This window comes from Salvelinus namaycush, chromosome 19 (genome assembly GCF_016432855.1).
Source record: "Salvelinus namaycush isolate Seneca chromosome 19, SaNama_1.0, whole genome shotgun sequence".
Classification (NCBI taxonomy): Eukaryota; Metazoa; Chordata; class Actinopteri; order Salmoniformes; family Salmonidae; genus Salvelinus; species Salvelinus namaycush.
Window position 1 is genome coordinate 40286987 of NC_052325.1, and position 23661 is coordinate 40310647.

At 39.4% G+C, this 23661-nt stretch overlaps 1 protein-coding gene across 1 annotated transcript; it reads left to right on the forward strand.

Annotated features, from left to right (window-relative positions):
• Window positions 1-8243: 8243 nt before the first annotated feature.
• Window positions 8244-11424, forward strand: LOC120063843 (nuclear receptor subfamily 4 group A member 2). Its single transcript, XM_039014158.1, has 6 exons — window positions 8244-9113; window positions 9666-9795; window positions 9961-10124; window positions 10512-10714; window positions 10876-11054; window positions 11168-11424. The coding sequence occupies exons 1-6, from the start codon at window positions 8244-8246 to the stop codon at window positions 11422-11424; spliced, it is 1803 nt and encodes a 600-aa protein (XP_038870086.1).
• The last annotated feature ends 12237 nt before the right edge of the window (window positions 11425-23661 follow it).

Consider the following 23661-nt stretch of genomic DNA (forward strand, 5'->3'; position numbering starts at 1 on the left):
CTGTGTTTGAGTGAAACATAATACTTTCAAACCTTGCTTACATTTCTGTATGATCACATACACTGAGTGTACAAAACATTAGGAACACCTGCTCTTTCCGTGACATAGACTGGCCAGGTGAATACAGGTGAAAGCTATGATCCCTTGTTGATGTCACTTGTTAAATCCACTTCAATCAGTGTAGATGAAGGGGAGGAGACAGGTTAAAGAAGGATTTTTAAGCCTTGAGACAATTGGATTATGTCTGTGTACCATTCAGAGGGTAAATGGGCAAGACAAAAGATTTAAGTGCCTTCGTACGGGGTATGGTAGTAGGTGCCAGGCGCACCGGTTTGTGTCAAGAACTGTGACGCTGTTGGGTTTTTCATGCTCAACAGTTTCCCGTGTGTTTCAAGAATGGTCCACCACCCAAAGGGACATCTAGCCAACTTGACACAACTGTGGGAAACAATGGGCCAGCATCCCTGTGGAACGCTTTCAACACCTTGTCGAGTCCATTGTTTTGTATACTCAGTGTATATCTAAATTATGAGTGGGAATCCTTTGGAACATATTTTTTAAATCACTTGGAGCTGATTTGCTCGTGTTTTTAAGGTCTTTTATGTCCAAAAATAAAAAATATATTATTGTTTTTTGCTCAGGAAACTTGGGTGGCCAAGTACAGTTGGGGAACCCTGGCCTAGCGTATTCAACTGTTGCCAGGATAGCCTCCTCATCAGCACCACAAGTTGGAGCACAGGCACAAGGCAAGAAAATCCTGCCATCCAACTGCTTAAGGAGAAAGCCATGCAGTTTATACAAAACTTGAGCCAATTCCCTCATCCATTCCAGGACTGAAATGGAATCACAGCAAATTATGAAGCAAAGATGGAATAACAGTAAACAGTGGCAAGTGGCTCAGAGTCAGAGACAATGTTGCCTCATGGTTTCCTCTATTTCTGGTTCAAATATGGATAAATTAGAATGAGTTCATTGAATAATAGAAAGGTGATTTAAGACTGAGTAAGACAAAATCGCATCTAATAAAAATCTATTTGAAATACAAGTAGATAAACTGGCCTAAAACATGCTAGACCTAAATTCATACAAAGCGTAACAATGAGATTTAGGCTAGGCCTAACTTTGCCTGTTTGGATCCCCTTGTCTTCCACGATGATTAGGCAAGCTAGATTAATCATCAAAACAAGCTTGGTTTCCCTGATTTTCACTCGAGCACAATCCAACAGGCAATTGATTGTGGCATCAAGGCCACCTGCAGCTTCAGAATACATTTTGAGAAAGAAAAAAGGGGGTAAAAAACACCCCAACTAGGAAATATTGGCCCACGACATGAATATGCAGGCACTCAATACCAGCAGTGTCATTACTAATGTTGCTGCCAATTACAGAGCATGTCATGACACTGTGATTCATGAATATTCATCACTGACTGATATAGAGGCAGTACTACGCAAAGGCCTCTATCCCCATTTTACTGTCGCAATGTGAATGGTGAACAGGTACCTCCATCATACCATGGCGGCGCCTTCCAGCTGCAAGACAAGCTGTTCCATAAGGCATTGCTAGTTAACAGTATGTTATATAAAGGTGTATTAAAGTGATTAAGTGCTCCCTGGCTCTAAAGAGTAGGCATTAAAGCATATTAAGTAGACATTTAAGCTTGTAAAATGGGAATGTAGAAATGGAAAAAAAGACATAGGGCAATGGAATGCCTTTAGGGTGAGACTGCTGAGAAAGTTGAGATTCCATCCAGTCAATGTCATGAGGTTGGTCAGTTCTATCAACAAATAAATCAAATAGCCTACTGTGGCAAATTATTATCCCCTGAGGTACTAAACTAGCCTAAATCCATGTATCAGTATGTAACCAAATCCTTTATCCTAGTTAACAATGAGTGACCTGAAACATTGCATTGTAATAACAAAGGCAGATACTGGGTAATACTGCCAGTGATTGTTATTACATCAATAGGTTACCTGGGTCAATCCACAAAAAGAGTGCCTTTTGCATTCCTGTAGAAATTGTGCACCAATATTGAATTTAAAAGTATGTTATATTAAATGAAGTGCCCTTTAATATAGAATAAAGATTTGCTAAAGTGCCACAATTCAGCATTTTGACATGCCCCTCCGTGCACCCTCTGTGACTTCTAGGAATATTTTAACCCACTTAATGCCAACATTTCTCCATGTTTTCACCATCATTGTAAAGCCCTAGTTATTTTGTTGTTTTGACAAAGTCATTTTTGAAGATAATTATTTGTTTAATGTGTTTAGTGATTCATTTTCATATGTCACTTATTTTAAGGTTAACCCTGTTACGTGAACAGAACTCTCGTTTTAAAATGGAGAAACTAATCCTCTTTATATCTTTTTTTCAAAAGAAAGACTGAACAAACAGCTGAGCTCGTTCTACTCTTTTTGGCAATTTTCTGGTGCTTTGTGGTGGAAAATTGAGTGGGTCGAGCTTAACACGTCAACCCTGTTACCCATAGATAGGGCTACAGGCTAGAAATGTTTAAACATTAAACATTTTGGGGGGTGAAGTTTGCATTAAATTGCCCCTCCCTGTTGCACACAACAAGCTTCCATTTCCCCTGTTATGGTCAAACACTTAAAGAGAGACTGAACGCATCGATTCCGCATTTCTCTGTTGCTCATTATGAAAAAAACGGATTTCAGTCTTGGTGGTGTGGTTCGATGTGGCAGTTACTGATGAGACACCATAGGGAAAAAGGCAGTATTACTTCCTCAAAATAGTCTGAATGAATCTAAGATAACTCAAGAAATGTGTAATTCATGTTTACATTTTTAAAGAGGTTGTAGAAGCGCAATATTACATCTAGCTAAGGTGTTCGTAAAAAAAAAGAAACTTGTTTTACTGTATGTAAACAAAGTCAGATCCACTGCGCTGATGGGCTGGTGTGTCCCATTATCTGCGTGTTCTGTGGTAGGATTGGATAGAGGCAATCACCGCAGCTGTTTATCCTGTTTTAGTGGGTACTGGGCGAGTGAGCATTGTCGAAATCAAAATCCAACCCTCAAGTAAGTCATGATGAACTCACCTACAAAACTTTGGACGAGACTGACTTTATAAACAAAATTACCCTATTTACAATTTGTGGTCAATTTTGACAATACAAAGAAACACTTTCTATCAGATAAATTGTTTATTGTCTTCAGTTGCGCTTTAATAGGCATTTACTAGTCTTTTTTTATTTAACCTCTTGGGATGGGAAAATGTGTTTTTTATTAAGTGGAACTGGCTTTTTATGACAGAATGTTAAAATTAGGTGAAATCAAACCAAGTTACAATTCTAAAACGCGAATGACCCACCTACTCATGAGTTGCATGAGCAAGTTGCAACTTGTGTACTGTAGCCAAAAACAACCTGACCTGTCTATCATTCTGGGTGGACTGGACATCCATGCATTTCCATACTAGCTAGTAAATGTAGGCCTGCTATTGAGAAGCAATCATTATCATCATTATCAATTTAGCTAGCTTTGGTCCACGAATAGTGGCTGGTTAATTAGGCTACTAACGTTAGCTAGCTAGCCATAATAAACAAATGGTTTATTTAGGTAGCTATTATGTAACACTGACATGGTTGTTATGACAGGGCAGGGCAGTTGCTGTATCTAGGCTACTTGAGTAGTATTTCTACTCTAGCGAATGCAGTCTCCCTAGCTAACGTTAGATCGAGCTAAGTGCCATGACATCTTGACCGACATAAGTCGTCACCTCGTAGCCTAAATGTTACTTAGCTGAGCTGGCTACGGTAGCCAGAGTTAGCAAGAGAAAACCACAGGCTCAGAATGCATGCAAAATAAGATGGCTCAGAATCTCTGGGTGCATTCTGACATGCATGCCGGGGACTTACAGTTCTTCCGATGTTTCTGGCAGCTATCAACCTGCACAGACCCCAGGATCAATGACTGCAGAGCGTGAAAAGAACAACTTGACAGTCAGGTAGGCGTCTGGTTGCTAGCAACAACCTCTTGGCAGTCAAACCAGGAAGTAGATTAATATGATGAACAGCACAGTAAACCAATCAAAATAGAGATAAGAGAGTCTTGTCCAATCATGATCAAGCAAATTTTATCTTGGAGCTAAACTGCGCAACCCTTGCCTGTGATCTATTTGTGGCAGAGGCCGGTTTAGCAGATGCTGACCTTGTCAGGGCTAGTATGCCCTGTCCATAACAATGATGCATATAAACCCTGGATAGAATATGCTATGTTTTGGCCATGGAGCGGATTTGAAGCCTCTGGTCGGCCATATTGGCACTCCTCAGAAAAGCAGTCCTGATAGGAATGAATGGAATTCTACATTATTTCATTTGAATGTTTCAAGGACAAAATTACATGTATTTAAGTGTGTTTGTTGTTGTAGTGGGTTAAGTAACATTAGTACTTGTATTATATTTTAAGCAAAAATGTTTGTATATATTTTTTCATTATTTATTTTCATGTTTAATTTAAAAGTTTGCATTAAAGTGTCTGTAATAGAATAAACGTGGCAAAAACAAATGTACACATTAGTAAATACATTTATATAATTTCTAAATATTTTTTACAAAGGTGGGGGAATGCCAAGATGGTGGCACAGTGGCTTCAAAACAGCGCCCCCTGTAAGTCATCTAGTGTATCTATAAATGATTGGTCTGTAAGCATTCATGATGGTTCTTGGACAGCACTTATTTCAGCACCTTGGACAGATCACTTTTTTTTTTACTGTCTATGACAACACATCTTTTACAGCACCATGGACAGCAAAAATGTTTTTGTAATCCGTCCATGCACAGAACACATGCACGCACACGCCCACACATGTACGCACACACACACACACACACACACACACACACACACACACACACACACACACACACACACACACACACACACACTGCACAATTATCATCTAAAGAGTCCTAATATCCTGCCGGGTCAATAAAATACAGAGTGCATTACACACACGCACGGAAACACACACACACACACACACACACACACACACACACACACACACACACACACACACACACACACACACACACACACACACACACACACACACACACACACACACACATTTGACCGTGATTAGCAATGTCATTTTGAATTCCATCTACCACATATAAAACTATTTTAGGGGAAATATCTTTGCTCTGATTTGATTATACATGATTAGCTCCCCACGTCCAAATGATTGTCAATTTATTGTGCATATAAATGAGGTACTTCGTTATTCTACAGTAAAATGGGCAATTAAACTGCTAATTGTATTTCCATTCTAAACTTTAATTGGTAAATGGATAACAGTAGATTAAGAAATAGCAGTAGGCTAATAGTGTACAGTAGTAATTCAGACTTTCAGGATAACGTTGTTGGACTTTATTACTCATCCTTGTTAGGCAAATAAAATGTGCTTGTTGTTATATGCTAATTAACTAAGTTGCCTTTGGTATAAAAGAGTCAAATTAATCCTTGATGTAAAAAATGACAATGGGTAGATTGAATAAGAGGTAGACACCATCCAGTTTTGCCAAGCACTTCATGCAAATGCAACACTGTTTCAAAACCATTGATCTGACGAACCTAGTCTCATTCAGGACCGAGGCCTAGGCTAACAACTTCTCAAATTCCACTGAGCAAGTATATGGAAGTCTGCATTTACAAAACATTCGATTTTCCATGTCAGTATGGGGGATTGTTATATGCTCCTGAAGTGTTATGCTGTAGCCTTAGTTCATTCAAATCAGAGATAAATATGGATTGGATGATCTATGGATGATGAACAATAGTGTCCTCTAGAGGTGAGTGCAACCATGAAGTGTTGTTAGGGTTCTCTCCCCAACGTCCACTAGTTATTACTATGTTATGACTACATGGGACAGAGCTCACTGATCATGGACTATGTGTGTTCAAAATTCCATGGAAATATGGACTTAAATTAGCAAATAGGCAAGTATTAGACAACTGAATTGTTGGTTTAGGCCAAATAATTTTTCTTCCAATGCTGCATACATTTGTCCCAGAATATTCAAACCCAATCATTAGCCTCTGTGGCAGATCCATGCTATTAAAAGAAAGTCTTGGGAAAAAAGTGAGTAGGCCTATAATGGATACACGTGCAGTTGTAAACTAAAGACCAGTAATATTGTTACAGTACAATAACAATACGGGTAGGACTATTTCTGGAGGTCTGTTGACTGCGTCAAAGCCCGCGTTGTCTGCGTCACTCTCCATTCTGTGCTCTCACTATCGCGTTTCCCTTCCTCGATCAAATTGGCTCAGCCAGAAGAACTGACTCTACACGCTAAATAATGAGCCCTGCCCACCCCATAGTCTGCTCAAGAGCAGCAGAGAACATGACTGACGGCATGTGAAACAACTAGGCCACACGCCCACGCGATTATGAGGTCTAAATTTGGAGTCCAATTGAAATCTACTAGTTGATTTTAAAGATAGACAGGGATAATATTGACCCACCGTCCATTATTTAACCAAACAAAGTGGTGAACCGCTCTGGAGGCCACTACAGGCTGATTATGACATGCATAGATAAACAAATCACAGCCAATGAAACATTATTGAATTTTGAGCAAATATTCCACTTGTCAAAAACTGCCTATATTATAGACTACTGTGCTTTAGACTGACACATACTCACACATTGCAACAGAGCTTTACCCGTCAAATTCGTGTAAACCTATGTGGCCTGCTGTGCGTCTTTCCTAGGCTATTTGAACACATTGCTGCTGCTGCTGCTGCTGCTGCTTCGAAACACGTAAAATGAGACACCTGGTTGAGGCTAAGGATGAGAATGACGCTCAGTCTAAACACAGTTACACAGTTAAGCTTTACTTTAATATAAATATTCAAATGTTTGTTAAATAACAAGGTTTCCCCGTAGAAATAAGGTTTTCCAATACTTTTTATGGTTATAATCCATAAAGAGAGTAGTCTCAGGTACACATGTACACAGGCTGTGCAACGGACTCAGCATGTTGGCTGGACCATGTTTCAAAAGGGATTGGTGCATGTCACTGGCGACGCAGATGACGTTGAGATTTGAAACACGTGGGCTGTGGTGCGGAGAGCTCACATAAACAAAGGCACATTGGCAGACCGGGTAGTCGAAGGTTGTATCGCGCGCAGTGCTCTGAGGAAGTCATACAGATTGCTTGGTTGGTATTGTAGGCTGTACTCTCGCTCACGCTTTGGAGCTTTTTACAGAATTGAAGAGCACTATCTACATGCTTTATGCATGGATTGACAACCACGATTCTGACGTGAAAGAAGGTAGGTTGATTTATTTTAATAAGTGATATATTTATTTTAATAAGCGTTATGTGTTGTGACATCTTACTTATTTTTTTAAGTTGATTGGGAGTCATCAAACCAGTTTTACTCTAACAGTTTATTTCTCACGTATTGTGTCATGTCGAGAATTGTTTCTTTGCACATTGGGAGTGGTACTGACGGGTTGAGAATTGTTACATTTTACAATGCATGTGCAACATTACTTTGGAAAGGAGACGTGGAGAAAGTCATTGACGTCAGTGCGGTGGAGGGTGGATGTTCAGCGACATTTAAACTTCTAATTTCTTCATTCAAAATGCCATGCGTGTGTATAGACTATAACAGGCAACTACGAAGCAGTGTGTGATTTTAAAGCTCATCCATATGGTTTTATAATTGACCTTTTGTCATTTAGGCTATACTGTAGGGAAGGCTACGAGGCAAACATAAGTAAAAGCATAGTGAAAATGTCGGGAAATTGTGCTTATTAATTGCCTAGCTTGTTTCTCATGAATTGTTGGAGCATTGATTTATCTGATGGCATTGCGTTTTCTAGATGAATATAAGTGAAATGTATCTATTTCATTAGGGTACGATTCCAGAAAAGAAACACTTTCTTGACTCCTGACCCCATACTCCTCCAGACAACATTATCAATTTCAAGTGTCACCGAAAAACAGTCTCAAGACTAAAGGTAGGAAAGCTTATTCTACAGTCTATAATAAAATAAAAAAAGATGATGAATAAATCTCATGTAGTTCACTATTCCCGATTGTCAGTTTAAAACATGCGACTAAATACGTTATCTGAACACCAGATCCGGATCAGAATTGTTTATAATAATTGTTATTTTGTAGATGATATGGAATGTCTATACTTTGTAGCTTGCAAATGGGTTTGAACATGAACATGTTGCCACTTTCGTTTTCAGCCATGCCCTGCGTTCAGGCTCAGTATGGGTCATCACCGCAAGGAGCCAGTCCCGCTTCTCAGAGCTACAGCTACCACACCGCTGGAGAATACAGCTGCGACTTCTTAACACCTGAGTTTGTTAAGTTTAGTATGGACCTGACCAACACTGAGATCACAGCTACTACTTCTCTCCCTAGTTTCAGCACGTTCATGGACAACTATAGCACCAGTTACGACGTTAAACCGCCCTGTCTATATCAAATGCCGCATTCTGGAGAGCAGTCCTCCATCAAAGTCGAGGACGTCCAGATGCACAGCTATCATCAGCAGAGCCATTTGCCAGCTCAGTCGGAAGAGATGATGGCCCACTCCGGCTCTATGTACTTCAAACCCTCCTCACCTCATGCCCCAACCACACCAAACTTCCAGGTTCAGCCCAATCACATGTGGGAGGACCCTGGGTCCCTCCACAGTTTCCACCAGAACTATGTGGCAGCGACCTCTCATATGATAGAACAGCGCAAAAACCCGGTGTCAAGGCTGTCACTATTCTCCTTCAAACAGTCCCCTCCTGGTACCCCTGTGTCGAGTTGCCAGATGCGATTCGATGGCCCACTGCATGTCTCCATGAACCACGACAACCCAGGAGCACACCGAGGCTTAGACAGCCAGAGCTTCGCGGTACCTAGTGCTCTAAGGAAACAGGCCGGCTTAGCCTTTCCTCACTCCCTTCAGCTCGGCCATGGACACCAGTTGATGGACAGCCAAGTTCATTCGCCCCCGTCCCGAGGATCACCATCAAACGAGGGTCTGTGCGCAGTGTGTGGGGACAACGCCGCTTGCCAGCATTATGGAGTGAGAACCTGCGAGGGTTGCAAAGGATTTTTTAAGGTGGGCGTTCGCTGATTGTGAATTACGTAGCTTAATTCAATTATTACAATTATTCATTGCATTATTAGTCCTGTTCATTTTAGTAGTGTTATTTTCATATCCCCCTTATTATTAGTGGTGGGACTAGGCCTAGTAAACAATTATGACAACTGTAATAACTTGTCGATATCACTTTCATCACGTCATTAAAAACTGTCAGTGTTGTGAGGTCTTTTTGTGAAATTACGGTCTTGTCTGGACAAGGATGTGCAATATTCCTCATGGTAAAATTGAATGGTCACTTTATTTCCAACCCCCGATTAAATAGCCTAATTTTACATCTTTAATTAGAGGTCGTCTCAGAGGGCCGTAAAAATATGAATGCCCACGGATTTTTGTTTTAATGTCTACCTCTTCGGTTCCTCGCATATATAACAGCCCAAAACAGGAAGGATGGATGTTCTATTACAATATCAATTATCCTCCGTAGCGCAGCTGAATGTGTGCCAACTGTGTATTCATTTGACAGGTGCTGATGTCCATGCTAAAACTCTGTTGTATTTTTCTTTGCAGCGCACTGTTCAGAAAAATGCTAAATATGTGTGTTTAGCGAACAAAAATTGTCCTGTCGATAAACGCCGAAGAAACCGTTGCCAATACTGCCGTTTCCAGAAGTGCATGGTTGTCGGAATGGTCAAAGAGGGTAAGAACATATTGTGGTCACTTTGATTGTTTTTGTCCGTGCATGGCCATAAAACAACTGCGGTCCTGCGCGTAAAGTTTGCGCGTAAAGCAAGTTGAACCTTTTACGCACAACAATCAAGTTAAATACAAGTCTATATTTTCTCTTGTCTTCCTCTCATCACAGTTGTCCGGACTGCTAATCTAAAAGGTCGAAGAGGCCGTCTTCCCTCCAAACCTAAAAGTCCCCAAGACCCCTCACCACCCTCGCCACCTGTCAGTCTCATAAGTGCCCTTGTTAGGGCTCATGTCGATTCCAACCCGTCCATGTCTGGCTTGGACTACTCAAGAGTGAGTATACCATTTAATTCACTTTAACAAATTGTGTATGAACATAAACACTGTGCTGCTGATTTATAATATAATTAGAGTAAAAATACAACGTTTGTACAAAGCAGTGCATGTCTGGATGTATTTGATCGTGTTTGGATGTGCATTTGCCACACAATTTATAGACTTCACATGTTTTGTGCAAGACAGGTCTGCATTCTAAACTTTGTCAGTCTTTTAAGGTGGCATATTTTACTTAAGTAAATTACTTTGAAACGGAGAACTCAATAAAAAGAAGACATTAATGTAATAGTAAAAAAGCACTCCCCTCCTAGAAATAGGCTTTGCAATTTCACGGGTAATATATTTTAAAGGACCTCATTAAGCCCTGTTGAAATTAAATTCCAGTTTCAGGCTAACCCTGACTACCAAATGAATGGAGACGACACCCAGCACATCCAGCAGTTCTATGATCTCCTGACGGGTTCCATGGAGATTATCCGAGGTTGGGCGGAGAAGATCCCTGGTTTTTCTGATCTTCCGAAGCAGGATCAAGATCTCCTTTTCGAATCAGCCTTCCTGGAACTTTTTGTTCTGCGGCTGGCATACAGGTAAGCCTCTTCTTAATTATGAAATAACCTCGACTATAATAAAGATCAGCCCCCTTCAAGCTCCACTGCTTTGGCTTTTATTAGCTATCCAATAATTAGCAGCATCTTAAATCCCTATTTATTGCTCAAGGTAATTAATGACACTTTGTTATTAATTGCAGGTCCAACCCAGTGGAAGGCAAACTCATTTTTTGCAATGGGGTGGTCTTACACAGGCTGCAGTGTGTCCGAGGATTTGGGGAATGGATAGACTCGATTGTGGAGTTTTCCTCTAACCTGCAGAGCATGAACATCGACATATCAGCATTCTCCTGCATCGCCGCTCTTGCCATGGTAACAGGTGCGCAAATAGGATATACTTCCATTGAATCACTCTCCCAAATGTTACACTGTTTAAATGCATTTCTTATATTCACGTTTTGGTAATTATGTTTTATTATTTTCACATTACAGAGAGGCATGGGCTTAAGGAACCCAAGAGGGTTGAAGAACTTCAAAACAAGATAGTGAACTGCCTTAAAGACCAAGTGACATTCAATGGCGGAGGTTTGAATCGTCCGAACTACTTGTCAAAACTTTTGGGAAAGCTCCCTGAACTTCGCACCCTATGTACACAAGGTCTGCAACGTATCTTCTACTTAAAACTCGAAGACTTGGTTCCTCCGCCAGCAATAATTGACAAACTTTTCCTCGACACTCTACCTTTTTAAATTGACTTTAAAACGGACTTTTGACGAGACCTCAAAGAACTTCCACAGACTCTGTTTGAGTCAGCCTAACAGATTTGAAAGATTTTATCTCTGAATATTTGCAAGCTCCATAGTACAATCAAGGATCCACGAAATTGATATAAAGAACAGTGAGAAAATTGGGTTCAGACAACCAACGGATCTTCGATTTTTTTTAAATGTAATTGCCAGAAATGTTGTGAGTAGCCAATGATCGACCCCACACCGGGGAAAGTCTCCAAGGCTTCTCTTGACTTAATGTGGATAATTCTCGACCAAGTGAAACCCTTTCTTGCAATTCTTATTCCTTATTGTTGACTAACCATCTGTTCCATTGATAACGCATACTGAGATGTAATATATTCCATTTATATATACACATATATGATAGATTATGTGATGCGTCCAAAGCGTCAATTTATAACACTTGTAAAAAGTTTGTTAATGACAAAATTTCATTTGACTTTTATGACTTGTGCCTATATGTGTTTCTGTCAGGATCCCAGAGGTGCGAAAGTATTTCGAAAAGACAACGCATGTTGTAGGTTTTTATAGGCACTGGCTGTCGAGGAGACATGTCTATATTATACATTATATACTGGACACTATGTAGTCTGCTAGATTTGATAAAGATTCGTAGTACTGGCACACCTTTTATGTATGACGCATATGTGAAAAAGTATCTCCATCTGTATAGATAAAGAGGGATCCATGGTGTTTGTAAAACTGTCAGACATTCCTTGTTTGTATGTGTTGTAAGTATTGTTGCTGTTGAATATAAACGTTTCTATATTTATTATTTTATTGCCAAAAGCTACGTTAAGCATGGAGCATTTTTTAAATGATTTCAAACCTTCATAATTCATGCTGAGCACGTTGTCTATGTTTTATGTCTTATAGACGTTTAGATTGTTATAATTTTACACATTTGAAAATGAAAAATTCGTCCTATATAAAATATAATTAAGTGTGCGGTACATCCTTTGCCTTCATGGTGTATTTGAGTAGGCTATTGCAATGCATTCGGTGCCGAATTCCAAACGTTTAGAGAGAAAGAGATATTTAATGTTTACAAATAAAACTTTTAAATCATTTTTCTTCCGAAACAATTTCTCTTAACTGATTTTTCTTTACAAATACAGGTGCATCTAAATGAAATTATTTAATTAAAAATGAATTGAGTGAAATATTGCTGGCTTTCCTGTAGGCATAAATATAGATTTTCCGTTTTGATTAAATTCTTTCTCGGTAGCCCTATGCTGTATGGAATATTTTCAGTTTGTTCAAGCTCAGTAGAAATGAGGTGTTACTAATTAGGCTGTGATTCCAGTGAATGTTTAATTACAGTGAAATAACTTACAATTTACATGAATGCAAAAACAAAAATCGTTGATCCAAAATAGATAACCCTCAGAAATGGGCATGCTTGCTTGAAAGGTAGGCTATATGGTTTACACTCTTAGAAATAAAGGTTCTGGATAGAACCAAAAAGGTTTCTATGCTTGCTTCATATATGGCACCCCTTAATGTTATATAAATAACCGAATTGGTTTCCTAAAGAACCCAATATGGAACCCAAGGAGTATATATGGTACCGATTTTGGTTCAGTGTAGAATAACCCCCGGGGTTCTGATCAAATAACCCTACAAAGGGGTTTATATAGAACCTTTAGGGGTGCCATATATGAAGCAAAGGGTTGTACCCTTTTTGGTTCTATACTGAAACTTTTTTTCGAAGAGCGTAGGCTAGTGTTTCATTGAGGTAGGAGACTTTCTTTGGATTTGTTTTGCAAGAAAATTGGGAACTCACACTAGCAGTTTCCTAAAAGAAGGCTGGACAGTCTTGGACTCAAAATAATTGGAACAAAACGTTTACATTGTTTATTAATTTCTCATATGGCGACTGGCCTGCTATTCCAAAAGACCAACAAGTGGGGACATTGAAATGTCAAGAGAAGTAAAAGTGGCATGCTGATATAGCGTCCATATAGGGTCATCATACTTTCAAATATGAAATTAATAGAATAAGTGATAGCCGAGAACATAATACGAGATTTCCCAGTCTTTATTTATGCAATCACTTCTTACAATTTGGAACTCGGAAAAGATTATCCAGAAGGACGGGTAGACTAGGCTGCTATGAAGTAAAACAGTTACAAAACAGTTGGATGGACGTCACATTTTGCATAATTTCTGGCAGTTTGGGATTTTTGACAAACAGTTCTGTAAAAAAACAACTACAAAACAGTAGTCCTAAATCGGATTTATCGTGTACAAAATAATGGACAATGTAATTTAAAAAATAAGGCGCTTTTTTGGAACGAAGTTAACAGACAAGCAGGGTCAATACTTTGGATTTATAGCGTATAGATTTAGGAAAATAACTAAATAAAGAATCGTTATTTCAATTGCACCAGTCTCAATCATTTTCATATAAATGATGACTATATAATTACTGAAAATATACATTTAAGTTTAAGCTTTAGTAGATTATTGCTTGGCCTACGCGATGTCAGAGTTTCGTAACCTTCAGCATTGAAATAGGTCTGTCATTTGTGAACTCAAACTATTAAACGTTTTGTGAAGTTGTTCTGGTTATCAGTTGTTCCAGACGTGTGCAAACAAACTTCAGAGCAGTACGCCGGTACAGACTTGGACTCAAAATAATATGTCAAACAAGAAATTGCTCAAATTGAAAAGCGATAGCATCACGTTAATTCATTAGGGTATTGGGTCGTTGCAAGAACATATTTCCTTTTGCGTCACTTTGATATTTTAAGTAGTAACTGTGCACCAAAAATGAATTGCCATTTACTATAGACCACATGGAGGATTCAATCAATCCGATTTTTTTATATGACTAAAGACTCGCTAAAGTGCCAAAACTCAGCGTTTTAAAATGTCCCTCCATGCACCCTCTGTGAATTCTAGGAGTATTTTAACCCACTTAACCCCAACATTTCTCCAAGTTTTCACCATCATTGTAAAGCCCTAGATATTTTGATGCTTTGACAGAGTATTTTAAAATATATATATATTTATCATGTGATTAGTGATTAATTTATGTCTGTCCCTCATTTTAAGGTCAACCCGTTTATGTGAAATTAACTCTCGATTTAATATGGTGAAACAATTGCTTTTTAAATGTTATTTTGAAAAGAAACATTGAACATCTAATAGTCAAATCATAGTGTAAAAGCAGGTGAGCTGGTTCTACTCTTTTTGGCAATTTTCTAGTGTTTTGTGGTGGAAAACTGAGCAGATGGAGCATAACATGTCAACCCTGTTACCCATTGATACAGGCTATACTTTTTTTATTAATTATATTTTGTTGTGAAGCTTGCATTCAATTGAGCCTTCGCTAAGCACCGCCCCCTTGGTTACCGTCGCAACCTTGGACGACGTTTCCCAGGAAGTCCAATAGACCCTTCGCTAAGCCCCGCCCCAGAATTTTGGGCAACCAATCGCAGCTCTCCAGTGGATAGCAACAGTTTGTCGAGTCTCACACATGCTCAAGTTAGAAACAAATGAAAGACTGTGAGGGCAGAGGGCAAAACTGAGTTTTCTTTAAAAAATACATTGTTTAAATGGCAAAATAATTTAACATTGCACCAGAGGTACTTGCTACTGTGATTTCTGAAAGGCAGAGCTTGTTGGGAGTATTTTTCTCCAACGCTAGCTAGCGAGCCACTTTATATACATAGTTTTCTCGAAATGTATGTTAGCTAGCTATGTTCGTCACGTTATTAATACAACTCCCATCTGCTGTCGACATCAGGATACAATTTGAGAGCACTAGTTGGCTCCAAGTGTCCAGTAGCTTTGACTGCATGCTGACTTCATTGGCTAGCTACACTACAAACATAATTTTACCTGGTGGTTCCTGTCAAGCAATTATAATGACAGTCCACCACAACATATCCAAAAGTTTCCTGATTAGCAAGGGGTAGTCTGTTTAATTTCATTGTGCATTAAAAACACCGTTTGAGATCATTGTAAGGGGGTTTGAATGGAGAAAAAGGCTTCCCAGGAAAATAACAAGGGGGCGGGGCATATTAAAGGGTCAATTCCCCATTCAACCACTGGCGAAACCCCCTCACAATGACCTCAAACTGTGTTCTAATACACAGTTAAATTGAACACAGACTACTGCTTGCTAGTCAGGAAACTCTTGGTTATGTTGTGGTGGACTGTTATTACAATTGCTTCACGGGAACCTAGTAAAATTATGTTTGTAGTGTAGCTAGCCACGGAATGGCTCTAAATTCAATGTCAGCATGCAGTCAAATCTATAACCACTTTTGGAACTAACTAGCACTCTCAAATTGTATCCTGATGTCGACAGCAGATGGGAGTTCAATTCATACCATTGCTAACTTAGCTAGCTAACATACAGTACCAGTCAAAAGTTTGGACATACCTATTCATTCAAAGGTTTTTCTTTATTTTTGACTATTTTCTACATTGTAGAATAATAGTAATGACATCAAAACTATGAAATAACACATATGGAATCATGTAGTGACCAAAAAAGTGTTAAACAAATCAAATATATTTTATATTCTTCAAAGTAACCACCCTTTGCCTTGATGACAGCTTTGCACACTCTTGACATTCTCTCAACCAGCTTCACCTGGAATGCTTTTCCAACAGTCTTGAAGGAGTTCCCACATATGCTGAGGACTTGTTGGCTGAGCACTTGTTCCTTCACTCTGCGGTCCAACTCATCCCAAACCATCTTAATTGGGTTGAGGTCGGGTGATTGTGGAGGCCAGGTCATCTGATGCAGCACTCCATCACTCTCCTTCTTGGTCAAATAGCCCATACACAGGCTGGAGGTGTGTTGGGTCATTGTCCTGTTGAAAAACAAATGGTAGTCCCACTAAGCACAAACCAGATTGGATGGCCTATCGCTGCAGAATGCTGTGGTAGCCATGCTAGTTAAGTATGCCTTGAATTCTAAATAAATCACTGACACGTTCACCAGCAAAGCACCCCCACACCATCACACCTCCTCCATACTTCACGTTGGGAATTACACATGCAGAGATTATCCATTCACCTACTCTGCGTCTCACAAAGACACGGCGGTTGGAACCAAAAATGTCAAATTTGGACTCATCAGACCAAAGGACAGATTTTCACCGGTCTATGTCCATTGCTCATGTTTCTTGGCCCAAGCAAGTCTCTTCTTCTTATTGGTGTCCTTTAGTAGTGGTTTATTTTCATGCAGCCTGATTCACACAGTCTCCCCTGAATTTGGATTTGTTTAAAACATTTTGGGTTACTGCATGATTCCATATGTTATTTCATAGTTTTGATGTCTTCACTATTATTCTACAATGTAGAAAATAGTACAAATAAAGAGAAACCCTGGAATGAGTATGTGTTTTGACTGGTACTATACATATATTAAGTGGCTAGCTAGCTAGCGTTAGCAACGTTTGGTGGCGAATGAGACTGAGAGCTAGCTAAGCAGCTGAGCAGCTAGCAAACAATGTAACAAAATACTCCATCAAGGAATCACAGTAGCAAGTACTCCTGGCGCACTGTTCAATTATTTAGCCATTTAAACATGTATGTTTTGAAGAAAACTCAGTTTTGCCATAGCCCTCACTGGCTTTCATGCGTTTTAAACATGAGCTTGTCCAAGGTGTCAGACTTGATGACAGTTGGTATCCATTGGAGCGCTGTGATTGGTTGCCCAAAATTCTGTGGAGGGGCTTAAAGAACGGTCAATTGTCACTCCCTGTTGCACACAACAAGCTTCCATTCTCCCTGTCATAAGATAATGTATTATGACTGATTTAAGATGAAATCATCAACCCTGTTATGGTCAATCCCGTTACTTTAGGCCTATGTGGCACTATAGTCGTTTTTTTACATTTAACCTCTTGAGATGGGAAAACATATTTTTTAATTAATTTGAACATGTGCTCTTTATGACAGAATTAGAAAATTAGGTGAAATTAAAACATATATTTTTTTTATACCAAGTTACACTTCTAAAAAGGCACCGAATTGCTGGAACAACCGACACTATTACTCTGAACAGTAACAAGTTGTTTTTGCAAGGCAGCTTTGCCGCAACATAGCACAAAACACAATGCCCACTACAAAATGAATATCGCGCTCTTAGGCAAATTTTGGTTTAAGTACCAGGAGTTGTATTTTAAAGCACCTTTAAAGCCAACTAATATTTGCTATTCGTAGCTACAGTTGAAGTCGGAAGTTTACATACACCTTAGCCAAATACATTTAAACTCAGGTTTTTTTTTTTTTTTTACAATTCCTGACATTTAATCCTAGTAAAAATTCCCTGTTTTAGGTCAGTTAGGATCACCACTTTACTTTAATAATGTGAAATGTCAGAATATTAGTAGAGAGAATGATTTATTTCACCTTTTATTTCTTTCATCACATTCCCAGTGGGTCAGAAGTTTACATACACTCAATTAGTATTTGGTAGCATTGCCTTTAAATTGTTTAACTTGGGTCAAACGTTTCGGGTAGCCTTCCACAAGCTTCCCACAATAGATTGGGTGATTTTTGGCCCATTCCTCCTGACAGAGCTGGTGTAATTGAGTCAGGTTTGTAGGCCTCCTTGCTCGCACATGCTTTTTCAGTTCTGCCAACAAATTTTCTATGGGATTGAGGTCAGGGCTTTGTGATGGCCACAGCAATACCTTGACTTTGTTGTCCTTAAGCAATTTTGCCACAACTTTGGAAGTATGCTTGGGGTCATTGACCATTTGGAAGACCCATTTGCGACCAAGCTTTAACTTCCTGACTGATGTCTTGAGATGTTGCTTCAATATATCCACATAATGTTCCTCCTCATAATGCCATCCATTTTGTGAAGTGCACCAGTCTCTCCTGTAGCAAAGCACCACCACAACATGATGCTGCCACCACCGTGCTTCACGGTTGGGAATGTGTTCTTCGGCTTGCAAGCCTCCCCCTTTTTCCTCCAAACACAACAATGGTTATTATGGCCAAACAGTTCTATTTGTGTTTCATCAGACCAGAGGACATTTCTCCAAAAAGTACGATCTTTGTCCCCATGTGCAGTTGCAAACCGTAGTCTGGCTTTTTTATGGCGGTTTTGGAGCAGTGGTTTCTTCCTTGCTGAGTGGCCTTTCAGGTTACGTCGATATAGGACTCATTTTACTGTGGATATAGATACTTTTGTACCTGTTTCCTCCAGCATCTTCACAAGGTCCTTTGCTGTTGTTCTGGGATTGATTTGTACTTTTCACACCAATGTACGTTCATCTCTAGGAGACAGAACGCGTCTCCTTCCTGAACGGTATGACGGCTGCGTGGTCCCATGATGTTTATACTTGCGTACTATTGGTTCTACAGATGAACGTGGTACCTTCAGGCATTTGGAAATTGCTCCCAAGGATGAACCAGACAATTTCAATTTTCTGAGGTATTGGCTGATTTCTTTTGATTTTCCCATGATGTCAAGCAAAGAGGCACTGAGTTTGAAGGTAGGCCTTGAAATACATCCACAGATACACCTCCAATTGACTCAAATGATGTCAATTAGCCTATCAGAAGCTTCTAAAGCCATGACATCATTTTCTGGAATTTTCCAAGCTGTTTAAAGGCACAGTCAACGTAATGTATGCAAACTTCTGACCCACTGGAATTGTGATACAGGGAATTGTAAGTGAAATAATTTGTCAGTAAACAATTGTTGGAAAAATTCCTTGTGTCATGCACAAAGCAGATGTCCTAACCGACTTGCCAAAACTATAGTTTGTTGACAAGAAATTTGTGGAGTGGTTGAAAAAAATGAGTTTTAATGATTCCAACCTAAGTGTATGTACACTTCCGACTTCAACTGTATATACTACTTTACTGTATGGGGTGAGGGGAGGCTCGTATCCTTCCACTGATAGGGGAGGTCGATCTGATATAGCCTAGGCCTAGCTATTCAAAGAAATTATGAGGATGAAGTTTATCACTATAGTTTTGCCTGTTGTCTTGATTTGTTGCAAAATCAGCCCTTATTAGTAGAGGGGAAACTTCATAGACATTGATAGACATTGGACTATGACAAACTAATGTATAAACTAACATCTCCAAATCTCAGAGAGGACATTTAAAAAAAAGGTTACATATATTGTAGTCATTTAATAATGCTTTTAATCGATGTAATGAGGGTATTTCAATTGTTCATGCCAAGTTTTGTGATATCATATGGCTATTTGACAAATGCGTGTCTCATCAAGTAAATACTGTATGTTTTAGACCTATGTAACAGCATTCCCCCAGGGAATGCAACTGGTCATTTGTGACCGGTAGCCTATGTTGAATACTTCCCAGGTTTTTCTTAAGTCTGCCTCATAGCCACAAACACATCACAGCATCTCAACATGCACTAAATCTGTAGTTCTTATATTTGCATCTCTTTATTGTTTTAATTTGCACACACTGGATTATATATACTTACATACACATAGCCTATACATTGTCACATAGAAGTAGATAGACAGAATATTTTTCTGAGACTATGTTCATCATTGTAAAGCTACATTACAGTTGCAATTAAGAAACTACAGGCAAATACCCAAACAGGCAATAGCTTTGGTTGCGTATTACTTTTTAACTGTCATTGCTGGTCACATCACTCTCCCCTAAAAGAGAAGTGATGTGAGCCTTCGAGGCTATGTCTGGGACTTATCCACAATGATATAAGATCATATTATCACATGATCAACACTGGCAGCAGTATAGCTCCTCTTGAAAGTTCTTAGCAGAAGGCTATATATTGTCGAAATAATTACATCTTTACTGCATAGTACTAATTCCAAGACAAATTGGGATTACATTCAGAACCGGTCTGGTGACATTTAGCAGATCTGTTGAAAGGGGTGCTTTGCAATGTCACAAGTTCATTTCTGTTGATTCCAACTACAGTTTGGTTGGGAGATGTCTGTCTCTGCACAATGAAACAGACACTGTATGTGTGTGGCAAAAACACTTTTGACAGTGGCTGTGCATACACATACATGTAAGGGGATTTTAGTCCCATTTAGACCTTACAGCTTAATTACCAGCATACTTAACATCAATACAAGGGTTTTTGACTGTACATTCCTCCATAAAAAATGCCAACCTTGTCCCTTGATAAAGATGAGCAAAAAAGACTGTATAAACTAAATTATACAAATACTGAGCTATATTGCATGCAAACTTTTTTTGTGAACATTACATTATTTTATAATAATACAATTACTCAGATGAAGAGATTTTGTTTAACAGGTAATAAAATAAATCTAATAAAGATAGGGGTCAAAATTATTGGTACCCTTGTTTTCAGTACTCCAGCACCCTACACTTGCGAGGATAACGACACTGAGCCTTTTTGTAAAATGTTTTATGAGATTGGAGAACACATTAGGAGGGATCTTAGACTATTCCTCCATACAGAATCTTTTCAGATCCTTGATATCCTTTGTCTGCGCTTATGGACTGCCGTCTTCAATTCAAACTACAGGTCTTCAATGGGGTTCAAGTCCGTTGATTTTATGGTCAATTAACCATTTCTATGTAGATTTTGATGTGTGCTTGAGGTTATTGTCTTGCAGGAAGATCCAATTGTGGCCAAGTGTCAGCCTCCTGGCAGAGGTAACCAGGTTTTTGGCTAAAATGTCCTGGTACTTGATAAAGTTCATTATGCCGTTGATCTTAACAAGCGCCACAGGACCAGTGGAAGCGGAATAGCCCCTTAACATCATAGATGCACCACTATATTTGACCGTAGGTATGATGTACTTTTCTGGATATGTGTTTTTCAACGCCAAACCCACCACTGTTGTGGTTGGCTAAAGATCTCTGTTTTCATGTCATCTGACCATAGCACCGCCTGGAGTTTGATAAACTGCATTGGCACTTGGATTGGAACCGGTGCTATAGTCAGATGACATGAAAATAGAGCTCTTTGGCCACGCACACCAGTGGTGGGTTGGGTGTTGAAAAACGGAAGCATATGCAGAAAGTACCTCAAACTCCTTATAACCTCAGTATTTGTATTATTTATTTGATACAGTATTTTTTGCTCATCTTTATCAAGGGTGCCAATAATGATGGACCTGAATGTATATATTTTACTATAGCACTCATTATAATCTTATAGCATTATAGTACCTTAACAGGGTTATGCAAGTGCATGGTCTGTAATGAGACGAAAGACAAAGCAGCAGAGAGAGAGTGCCATAAATAGCATGCTTACGGACGGTCTCCATAAGAGATGGAACAGAGCCCAGATGTCCTCTGCTAAGTGCTTGCACCGGTAGTGAGAAAGCCTCCAAATGATAAGGGTAAAGTCTCCTCCTCTGAGAGCGCTGCTAGTTCATAGGGCTACTATTAACTCCTGCAGACCTATGCAAGTTAAATGCTAAAATTCCTCTTCAGTGTATTTCCTCACACAATTTATTCAGTGTCCTTCAATGTGCTGCAACACTGGTGAAATGTTATCATGTAATAGTCAAAAACCTCAGGCTGACCATGAATTACATTGAAACCTACACAGTTGTTTAAAGAAATTAGACTAACCTGTGATATAGAAATACTAGAACAAAACCTAGTTCACCCAGGAAGTATTAGGCCTATGTTGGAAATAGGTGTATTTTGTTGTTATGATGTTCTGCTTGGCTTATGGACCTCTGGTATTTAGATTTGATTTAGTCACACAAATCCTTCCTGCAAAGCAGCAAAATATCCATATAGACTGAACGTGGATTTGGATGTGGCAGTTTTATCAAGTACCACAATGAGTGTGTTTGATTGCTCATTTATGTGACAAGAAAAATACAAATTTGAATTTATATAAATAGGAGCTGCTCATGAACAAATATGTATTCCAAACAACCCTTGGCATGACTCATGTGAACCTCTGACCTTTGGTGACCCTGAGAAAAGATGTGGGTCAAGGGCCTGCTCTTGACTGTAAGTGAGCTGAGTTAGGAGAACAAGGCCAGGCAGTCTCTTCACTCCATAACAGTTCATAAGAATTCATAGCACTTCACATCACTTCATAATACTTCATAGCACTTCATATTCTTCCTGTTTTCCCATGTCATCCTTCCCCATCATCTCTTTACTCTAGCCTACCGACTCTACACTACTTTCAGCTCCGTGAAGGAAGCTGCTCTTTCTTACCTGCATGTGATGACCAGACATAACCATGCTGAAGGATACCCTGAAAAATAATAACAAAAAAATGTCTCTCCTTGCGAGGATCCAGCTAATGGACACTCAGCCCGGTGTCTGCTACAGCTACTCAATGGAATGAACTTGTGAGTGCTGTCAGAACAGCAGAGTTGATCAAGCCTATCTTCAGCCCACAGACCCACCATGTTGGTAGACTGTGCTTGGTTGCCCTCACCCGTGGCCCCTGACCCTTCCCCTTACAAGTAGTTATCCCTTCAACGCATGTCCTATCCTCGGCGCTTGCTTGGACATTTATTTTGGTAGTATTTGGAATGGTATGTGTTTAAATGAGTATTGGGGCACTGTGGATAAGCACATCCGTTGCTAAAATGCATTGTCGTATACTGAGAAACAGCTCATATGTTACTCAATGATATTGAGGGAAGTTTGTGTCAAACATCTAGAACAAAAATGGGAAAACCCCTGCTTTTCAAAAAAGAGAGTGAAGACAGAATACACCTTGCACAGAAGAGAAAGGAGCCTCTGGAGGCCTTGGCTTGCCCTGACTCACAGCGGCTTTATCATTCATAGGACTAAACAGACAATCAATTCAGCAGCCATGTATGACGAATGAAGGGAAGTGACAAGCTGTGAATGATGAGGAGCCAAAAATCAAAGTCCTCTGTCCTCCTCAACTCTAATGGCCATCAGCAAGAGGGACAGGACCAGTAAAATGAGGTTAATCGTTTGCAAAGATTATTTTAAAGAAGATTGACTGGACTTGATGCCCAGTCAGATCAATCATACATATTTACTTCCTATTAACAGCTGTGGCTAGTCTATTATGTCACATTGATTTCTGATGGATATTGTCAAATTATTATTTTAAATTTGGTCAACACATGGAAATCCATTAATGCAATACTTGAACTAGGGATCCATTGTGCTGGCAACAAGGAATTATTCATGCAATGAGATTGATAGAATTATCTGGCTGGAGGTGGTGCCCAAATGTTTTTAAGATGGCTATTTATATGAATAACATGGATAGTT

Coding starts and splice junctions, on each gene's coding strand:
- LOC120063843 (XM_039014158.1), top strand. CDS start 8,244: ATGCCCTGCGTTCAGGCTCAGTATGGGTCATCACCGCAAGGAGCCAGT. Junction 9,114..9,665: donor GTTGCAAAGGATTTTTTAAG/GTGGGCGTTCGC, acceptor TTTTCTTTGCAG/CGCACTGTTCAGAAAAATGC. Junction 11,055..11,167: donor CGCTCTTGCCATGGTAACAG/GTGCGCAAATAG, acceptor TTCACATTACAG/AGAGGCATGGGCTTAAGGAA.